The sequence below is a fragment of the Acanthochromis polyacanthus genome, chromosome 12 (assembly GCF_021347895.1).
Source record: "Acanthochromis polyacanthus isolate Apoly-LR-REF ecotype Palm Island chromosome 12, KAUST_Apoly_ChrSc, whole genome shotgun sequence".
In the NCBI taxonomy this organism is placed as follows: domain Eukaryota; kingdom Metazoa; phylum Chordata; class Actinopteri; family Pomacentridae; genus Acanthochromis; species Acanthochromis polyacanthus.
Genome location: NC_067124.1, coordinates 22,333,188 through 22,342,686, shown reverse-complemented (window position 1 = coordinate 22,342,686; position 9,499 = coordinate 22,333,188). Strand labels below are relative to the sequence as shown.

General features: G+C 39.3%; 1 protein-coding gene across 1 annotated transcript; it reads left to right on the top strand.

Annotated features, from left to right (window-relative positions):
- Positions 1-4,320: 4,320 nt before the first annotated feature.
- hamp (hepcidin antimicrobial peptide) lies at positions 4,321-5,411 on the top strand. The gene is made up of 3 exons (XM_022205503.2): positions 4,321-4,633; positions 4,734-4,811; positions 4,974-5,411. Exons 1-3 carry the CDS (start codon positions 4,547-4,549, stop codon positions 5,079-5,081), a joined length of 273 nt encoding a protein of 90 aa, XP_022061195.1. The 5' UTR covers positions 4,321-4,546; the 3' UTR covers positions 5,082-5,411.
- The last annotated feature ends 4,088 nt before the right edge of the window (positions 5,412-9,499 follow it).

The window sequence follows — 9,499 nt, the reverse complement described above, 5'->3', positions numbered from 1 at the left end:
ACCAGTGCATTATGGAGCGTGGACCGGGGAGTGCGACTTTCACCTCTCAGTGCAGATAATTCACTTACAATTAATTGATGTATTAATTGGAAAATGTGTCTCCTTTTAGCAGTAAATTACTACGGCTGAAATTATATGAAACGGATTTGAAACAGCAGTTTATGTCGGGTCAGTGCTGAGCAAATGTCTGTCTCCACATTTGCCAGGAGGACGGGATAAATGCCCTGCTGTACAAACCTGTAGTGAATTGGAAAAGGCCTTTTTTATGTGTTTTTATTCATTTATTTTTCGTGGGTGTGTTTACGCACTTCTACCGAAGGACACGGCTGACGGATTTTCATTGAACTCATGCTGGCCAACACATTATGCTACAGTTTTATGTCCTCCTTGTTTTTTATTGCAGCTATAGGAGCACACTGTCAGGAGTATGTATTGTCCACCGCCTCAGCCTGCTTCACATTCACTCTCTCAGACCTTGTTTGTTGAAAAGAGCTGACGGAACGAGTCTTATTCCATCCAACACACAATGCTCCACATACCTTCCCTCACCTCTCATCTTCCTCGGGCCTACATTAATAGGGACACAGCACCTGCCTTGCTCATAAGACTAGTATCAACACAAAGGGATATGCTCTGCTGCTGTCAGAGATGGAGGACAGGAATGAGCTCAGAGTTTTCCTTTCTTTTTTTTTCCTCTTTTGAGCAACCAGTCTTTCATATCTGACAGTATCTTGAGCACTGATCAAAATGAAAGACCAAACTGTTGAAAGGAATGTTTGACTTTATCTTAAAGCTCAGAGACGTACAGTTTTGATTGCGTCTGAAAGTAATGTTAAATACAATATCACAGGGAATAAATATTGAGAAGTGTCAGCGTGTCTTAAATCTCAGTGTCTGATAATTAGTGGGCGTTTGTGACTGATATTAGAAATGTCAGCCACATACTTTTTTTAATGTATATATATTTTTTATTTGTCTACTTTGATTCATTGAAGGACTAATGACACTCAAATTAACACTAAACAAATGCTGAAAAGATACAACCATGCATAAACCTGTAAAAGCATTGTACGAAAGATCTGAAATAAGATATCCACAAATAGGAAGAAACAAAAAGTGATAATGATAACTTTATTTATATACCATTTTCAAATCAAACTGGCAATGTCTGATTTATTGTTTTGGTCATTTTGTATATTTTTCCTATGATTTTTTAATGATAACCAATAATGTTAGACATTGTTCAAATATGGATTCCATAGATGCATTAAATTCCCTCAGTAAATGATACCACGGGGGGAAAAACAGCTCAATAGAAACAAAGACCGCAATTTTGAAACTTTCGAAGCAGTAAAATAGCATGTACAGGGCTTTGCAAAAGTTCTGTTACACTTGCAAAATGAACACTAAGAATTTTTGGCGCAATAAGATAATTTTTTATTTTCCAAATATTTCAATATATGTGTTAATGATAATAGTAATCAGAAATGTGGCCACCCAAAAGTTTTATCTTGTTGCACCAAAAAAATCTTTGTGTTCTTTGTCGTGAAGGTCTTAAAAAGGGTAACAGAACTTTTGCAAAGCCCGGTATAGCTGCTAAATCTCTAAATAAATAGACGAGAAGATCATAGTTCAAACTGTAAACAAGAAGAAGAGAGAGCTAATTCCAGGTATCTTTTATATTGACATGATAAAATTGCTTTCAACCTTTAAATGACAAGAAAATGAATAAAACAGAAACTTAAAACATCCATAGCTTTAAGTATTTTGACCAGAGATGTTCATCTAATTTTTTGAATTCCTGTTTATTTTATGCCGTTACTAGAGATTTACTCCTTACTGCTGACTTGCATCTAGAGTTCCCTCTCAGACTCAGAGCGTTGCAGCTCATGTTTAGTGTTGTAACCTCCAAAATTCCATGTTCATTTCACAAACTTTCCTCATGTTACTTTCATATATTTTTAGGAGGTCCTTTTTTCATGTTCTTCCATAAAATTTGGAATGGCTCTGCCCACTAATTTTCAGAGGTTCCAGGAATATGTCACAACATTCCTCTCATTCTACACAAAGTGGGGAAATCCCTGCATTTAGCAGCAACCTGCTAACCTGAGTCTGAGCATGACATCGCATTTGTCCAAATTTGACAGTCAGAATGAGCACATGATAAGTGGCTATGACCATGAGTTGTTTGCTTTTTTGTTGTTGTTGTTTATACACAGATTTACATGTTTGTGGTGTCGTGGCACCGCTCCATCCGTGGCCTAGTTTTGAGGGGTGCGTTAGATGACACTATTTTGGATTTAAGGCCTGTTTTGTCTCCTGGCTATCGTAGCAGATGAGTTTCATGTGAAGAATGTCTTGTAGCTCATATAAAGCTGGTCGAGGCAAAAGGGGGAGGAGGTAAAAGGGGGTGAGAAATGGACGGGGACTGGACCAGAGGACGGTGATGAAACAGGGACAGACGGGGGCAATGTCCTCAACCGGGAGAGACAAGGTAGCGGGGCACCTGCTGGGGTGAATCTGTCCGCCGTGCTGGTGCCTGCTTTTGTTTGGCCAGAAGAGATAGCCTCAGGGACTGCTGGGACAAAAAACATGCATACTCAGGACAACTCAGGACAGAACACGCATGCCTGGAAAACCCACCTCACCTCTGCTAAACATATTACTTTTTGTCTTAGTACGGTTGACTAGTGTCTGACTCACATCTCATAAGAATCTGAGTCATGCTTGGAGAAAAATGACAAACAAAATGACACGTTCATCATATCTGGACGTTGCGTGCTCGTTTAAATATTGGTTCAGAGGCCCTTTCTGTCACGTAGAAACGCAACGGGAAGGAGGGGGAAAAAAAGAAGCACAGAGCGATGATAACACAAAGATCTGCCTGAATTTTGGAAAAGCGTGGCCACCTTCCAACAGATGTGGAGCCATTCATGATTGTATTTGTTGACACTGATGTTGTGGGTGACCGCAAAGCAAACACACGGGCCAGCAGGGTTATCAGTAAACGAGACAGTCTGACGCAGGGGTCCTGCAACATGTTGTTCCCTAATTGAGTCAGCAGAGGCAATTTGAAAAAGACTTTGAAGGTATAATGAGAATTCAAACGGCCTCTGATTTTATCAGCACATACAGCCCACCGTTTATCAGTTTCTACCTTTATTTTGTCACTTGTGATTTCATTTCCACCATTATTGATTTTTGCATTTATTCACAGCCTCATGCCGGAGAATACTTTTCCTACCCTGGCAGGTTAATTAATCTGTAGGTGTTTATTGCTGCTTCAGTGATAAGGGGACAAATTATTCATACAGATCCTGAGCTATGGTTTACCTATGTAATTGTTAACGAACTGGGTTATTATCATTAGGCCGCTGTCATTAAATAAACACAGGTTTAATTTCACACTGTTTAAAATATTAATGAATCCATAGACCCTTGCTGAAATGAGAAATGCTGTTTGTATGTGACACATTTCTCCTCATCATAGAAGGATGTATGGAAATCATAAAAGAAGAAAGTCATGAGATAGAGCAGATGCAGAGTAAAACAACTGAAGCAATGCAATTCTTTGCTGTCCAGCCACAACAAACCTCATCACATTGCTTTACATTCATCTTTAACTAATGCATATTGAAACACCTTGACTCTCAAATAGAGGTTTTTAATCCTGGCTACTACTCCGCAGCTCTCAAAGGGATTTAATTTGGTTCAACTGCAGGTTCCTGTGTATTATGCAAAAACTGAACGTGTTGAAAATGAGGGGCTAATTATTCCATTTGAGAGGTTGTAATTACATCCTTTAGACTGTGCAATGGATATTCCAAAGTGGCTCCTTCTCCTTAGTGAAGGATTTCCTGGGTCGAAACAAGTGCGGCTCAGTCAGCCGTGCAACAGATTGACCCATGCAGTCTTGGCCTTTGCTGGGAAATCTCCAGTGCACTTGCCAAGTTTGCTCCGGGAAAAGTCCCATTTACAGAATTTGTATCGCCCTCAAATATTCTGATATCAAAATCATTTTGTCAGGCAGCCTGTTAATTTGTGGAATTATGTGTTCTCTCAGCAGCGAGAGATTGCATTTAAAAGTAAGTAGTTGATGTGATATTATTGCAAACAGTGGGGTGGGGTGGGGTGGGGGGGGCGATCCAAAATAAACCAGAGAATTTCCCACCAATTCTGCAAAATAATGAAAAGCAGAAATGGGGAGGTCAAAAATTCCCCAGAGGAGTTAGGTAATCACAGCCAGGAATAGGCTGGGTTTCAGCATCGATGAGGCAACACTGGGTCCATGTGCGTATAAATACCAACACGCTCAGCATAGCCTCACCATCAGACAGCTGAAGGACTCGTAAAAGAGCCAACAAGGGTCAGTGAAAGATCTGAAGAAATCCACTCGCCCAGACAATCACCATCCATCACTGAAGCTGAAGAATAAATTGAAGATATTGTGGTGCTCTTCGGTGGTCTGACACCCATGAGAAAGAAGACCTATCAGCTCTAATCTTCGAAAGGATTTAATCACTAAACCGTCTAAACTTCGACCAAAATGAAGGCATTCAGCATTGCAGTTGCAGTGACACTCGTGCTCGCCTTCGTTTGCATTCTGGAGAGCTCAGCTCTCCCATTCACCGGGGTAAGAATTTGACTTAAACTCACTTAATTTGCTTATTAGCTATCAATGTTTTGTCAGGATGCTCAGATGTGGCGCCTAAATGTGCATAATTCATTAACAGGTGCAAGAGCCGGAGGAGGCAGGGAGCAATGACACTCCAGTTGCGGCACATCAAGAGATGTCAATGGAATCATGGATGGTATGTTCAATTGACTGAATGAATTAAGCCAATTACCACGAGCAAATTAAAATTTAAGTGGATGTGTTTTCCCCACGGAATACCCTGGTGCTCTCTCCATACAGGGAGAGGATGAAATGTTGGAGATGAACACCTTGCTCATGTCTCTTGTCTTTCACGCAGATGCCAAATCACATCAGGCAAAAGCGTCACGGCGTCCTCCACCTGTGCCACTGGTGCTGCAACTGCTGCAAGGGCAAGAAGGGCTGCAGATTCTGCTGCATGTCCTGAAGATTCCAGCAACAACCACCAAATATTAATTTATGACTCTTTTTATCCCCCCCCCCCCAAGACATGACCTTTTTCTTCACTTCTGTCTCCAAAGCATTTGCAAAGATTTAGCGTCACTCTAAAAGGTATGATTCAAGGAACAGCACTGACAAATGAAGAGCTACTCCTCTGTATTTATTTTCTGTTTTAACATTCAACACTTTTTGTAAGCTCAATGATATGTAAATTTCTTTTTTTTTTTTTTTTAAGAATCAGTCAGGCGCGACTGTTGTTTGCCATTGAAAATGAGTCAAAAAATATTTGTTGTGTAATAAATATCTAACATTTGAAGCAAGTGTTTTGTGTCGTTAATATGGAACCTCTCCACTGAAGAGGTCTAAATTAAATAACTTGAGCGTCGTGATCCTCAGAGGATGTGATAAATATTTCACTTGTGGTGTCTGTGTAAATTACAATACAAAATATAAAGTATGATGAAGAAAATAGCACATCTTTTTCCTACAGGCACCCCCTACCCTCAGTGCCACCCTTTATAACTCTCTTACCATTTGTTGTTTGCCACTTCTCTTGATTCAATCACCCGCCAGAACTCTTGATCACATCACCATTTGTCATAGATTAGCAACTATATACAAACTGACCACTCTTCTTTTCTGTATTTACATACTGTGCCCTTTCAACTGTCTGACCGACTCTACAAAATGTTTGTCTCTGTGCTGATAAGAACACAGTATACTGGAACACTAATAAACACCCGAGTACTAAGTGATAAAAGGCAGTTTAACCAGCTTGAATTGTAATTATGGTTGTACAGTTCTCAAGATGTTGTTGGATCTGGTGTCACTGTGGTTGGCTCAGTGGTGTGAACGGTGTCCAAACAGAATTAAATATCCCTTCAGATACTTAACATAAATGTTTGGCAGTCTATGAATAACTTTCACACACTAAAAGCAGCTACTTTTTTTTGTCCTCCATCACTGACAATTCCTTTATTCAGCGATGTCGACGTATTTACAGTTTAGGAAGTGCTGCTGTACATGATGTTCTTGGCAAGGACTGTGAGGTTTTTCTGGTGAGATACAAAAAACCCTCTCTACATATTTCATATTCTCAGGCCTTTATGCATGTCAGTGAGTTTGCTCAGATTTATTTGCGGTGCAGTAAATGCAAGAAGTGTGAGCAGAAGTCGAGACTTGTCAGGCTACAGATCATCTTCTTCACAACGTAACACGTTCTCCACATAAAGTGCATATTGTGATCAGCTCAAATTGATTATCATCTACAGTGACCTCTGGATTAACAGGCTCGTGGTAGAGCAGGCTGTCCAGTCATCGTAATTGTTGCTGATGGCTGGCAAGGCATGAATTTGCATATGTGTGTGAATAAAGAACACTTTTTTTGCTTATAATAGTAAGTTATAGTTAAAGGTGCTATTAATCCCTGGGATGCAGACCACAAGATGCTTTCTCAGTATCCTTGTGAAGCACGTTAGTTAAAGCAGCAATCTGGAAGATTTTCATTAAAGTAAATGTCTGTTAAGTTACTGTCTGTTTCCAAATGAGGTAACACAATGGTGATTGAGTCTGTGACCCTCTGAGGGAATTATCTGACAGTCCTTGCATTTACACTTATTTGAACTGGGTGTTTTTGGTGACATTCCAAAAAGTCGGAGTCATTACTGTCTCTGAAGACATTATTCCCTACTCGCTTTCATGTATGTGACCTTGAACAGTTATGCCAGCTGAGTGATGATGGTTAGGATCTGTGAGCACACACGCCTCCAACTATCACCATAAATATCACCAAAGAGGGTGAAAAAGAGAAAACTTTCAGATGGCCAATTTAAAATTAAACAAACTACTGTGTCTTCAGATAAATTTTTGCTTGCTTAGTCAGTCATTGCAGCTACAACTGGTGGGAAAAAAAAGGTTTAAAAATTAGCTCATTGTCATGTTGAAGATTTAGACTTCATTATTTTGCCTCAGTGAGCGAGATATTTACCATTGAATCCTGGAAAGTCATTACACAAGCCAGAGAAAGAAGAAATAAAATTGTGTTGTAGCAGTTCCCCTGACGTTTCCACCAAAATAAAAAAAGAAATGAACAACAAAGAGTTTGAATTCCTTCTCTGGATTTCCAAATGAATGAATAAAATAATTTCATTCAAGGACTTCCAGAATATTTTAGACTGTGTTTTGCATTCTGGCTATTGCTGAAGCCAAACACTGTTTTAAGATCTCAGCAGCTGTTTCAGCAAAAATGCTGTAAAAACCGAATGCAGATCACCAACAAATGGCAGATGGACAAACTTAGCGGCTCAAAGGCAAACATAGCAAAAGATTTAGCAGCCATAGTGAGTAGTTACTTGCTGCATGACATGTTGCTGGATGTGTGAATAGGCGATGGATCACAAATTTGCCAAATAACCGTTTAAAAATATGATCAAGTTTTATTCTTATCACAGCCATAATCACATGAGGACCAATGTGATTATTATAGAATATCTATGCACCTTAGGTAGTTTAATACAACTGCTTTCTATCTGTCAAAGTCACTTTAAATCACTGTGCCTTGAAATGTGTAATTATTATTTATTGAATTTTAATTACATTTAGTGTTCTGTAGATTTTAAAATTAGAAGTGCTTTTAATTATACTATACAGCAAGTTTTTGTTCTATCTATCTATCTCATAAAGTCACCAAAAAAAGCAGCTATTGCAAGTAGTATGATGAATTAAACTGAATTAGACATGCCTGAATTCAGACACAACACTGGTTTTAAACATATACACTCAACAAAAGTACAAATGCAACACTTTTGTTTTTGCTCCCATTTTTATGACATGAACTCAAAGATCTAAAACTTTTTCCACATACACAATATCGCCATTTCTCTCAAATATTGTTCACAAATTTGTCTAAATCTGTAATAGTGAGCACTTCTCCTTTGCTGAGGGGGTGGGGGTGGGGGTGGGGGTGGGGGGTCCAGTGAGTATGCTGGCCATGCAAGACTTGGGATGTTTTCAGCTTCCAAGAATTGTGTACATTTTGTGGCCTTTTATTGTGGGAAGCCTAAGGCACACCTGTGCACTAATCATGGTGTCTAATCAGCATCTTGATATGGCACACCTGTGAGGTGGGATGGATTATCTCAGCAAAGGAGAAGTGCTCACTGTCACAGACTTAGACAGATTTGTGAACAATATTTGAGAGAAATGGCGACATTGTGTATGTGGAAAAAGTTTTAGATCTTTGAGTTCATGTCATAAAAAATGGGAGCAAAAACAAAAGTGTTGCGTTTATATTTTTGTTGAGTGTATATGGTCATACTTTTACTTATTTTTTTATTAGAAATTAGTCTTGTGCATATTGCTATATTATTAATATACGCTGAAATAGTTGGACGGAATTCTAAACTGTTCTTGCTAGATCCCCTCTGATGAAGTGCAGTGCGACACCACAGCAATGGGCTCACAGCAACAGCAGCATCAAAGACTTGGCCAGAAAAAATAAAGCTCATAATTTGTGTAAGCCGTGACGAGCTTGGACGTCATGCCAACACAGGAAATTCAGCTTAGGCCGCTAAGAAGACTGTTTAATGTTTTCACCAGAGCAGATTCAGAAATAATCAAGATATCCTTGATCTTTGATTAAACAGAGAGACGTATGCGCACACACACCTAAACACACAAAGACATCCGAGAATTCGCTGCAATCAGTCAGTTTTGACACTGAATCAGTTTCAAAATAATCAACGCCTAATGATGGGTGATCATTTTATAAATTGCCGTGTCTTCTGTGTATTGTCATGTCATCACAAATGCCATGCACACTCAAAAGAAAGATTCAAGCTGACATCCTTCAACATTTATTAAAATCTAGCAGCAGCCATTTGTAAGGCTGGCCGTCATTACCCTCACATGATGGATGCATGTGGAAATGTGGTGTACAAAAAAATAAACAAATCACTTATTGTTGACAAAGGATTTGTTGTTTTTTTTCTCAGAAAAGTTCTACCTGGAACTGTTTAGCACATGTTTAAAAGCTTTCATGAATCAATATTATATTTTTATCACCTCTCACTTGAATAGCAGATTCTTCTGGAAATACATCAAGTAAACAGCATGCTTTTAAGATGCCCTTTCATTTAAGTGTGGGTTGGAATGGGGGGGGAAAAACCCTGCAGACTCAAAGGGCAAATATTTTATTTCAGAGCTACTCCAAGCTGGCACTGCACACTAACCACTCAAATTTTTCAATGCAGAATACTGCCCTCCTTCAGCGATATTTAAACCGAACCTAGAGTTTTTCTACAAATCAAGTGGCCAGGGGTCGACTGCTGCACATCACAGGGTACCTCTGAGTACAACAGCAACAGAGAACTGAATAAACCCTCCAAGTGGTCAATTCAAGTCCAA

Excerpts from the sequence above, each read along its gene's own strand:
- hamp (XM_022205503.2), top strand. The coding sequence starts at position 4,547 with ATGAAGGCATTCAGCATTGCAGTTGCAGTGACACTCGTGCTCGCCTTC. Across the intron at positions 4,634-4,733 it reads CAGCTCTCCCATTCACCGGG|GTGCAAGAGCCGGAGGAGGC; the intron begins GTAAGAATTTGA and ends ATTCATTAACAG. Across the intron at positions 4,812-4,973 it reads TGTCAATGGAATCATGGATG|ATGCCAAATCACATCAGGCA; the intron begins GTATGTTCAATT and ends TCTTTCACGCAG.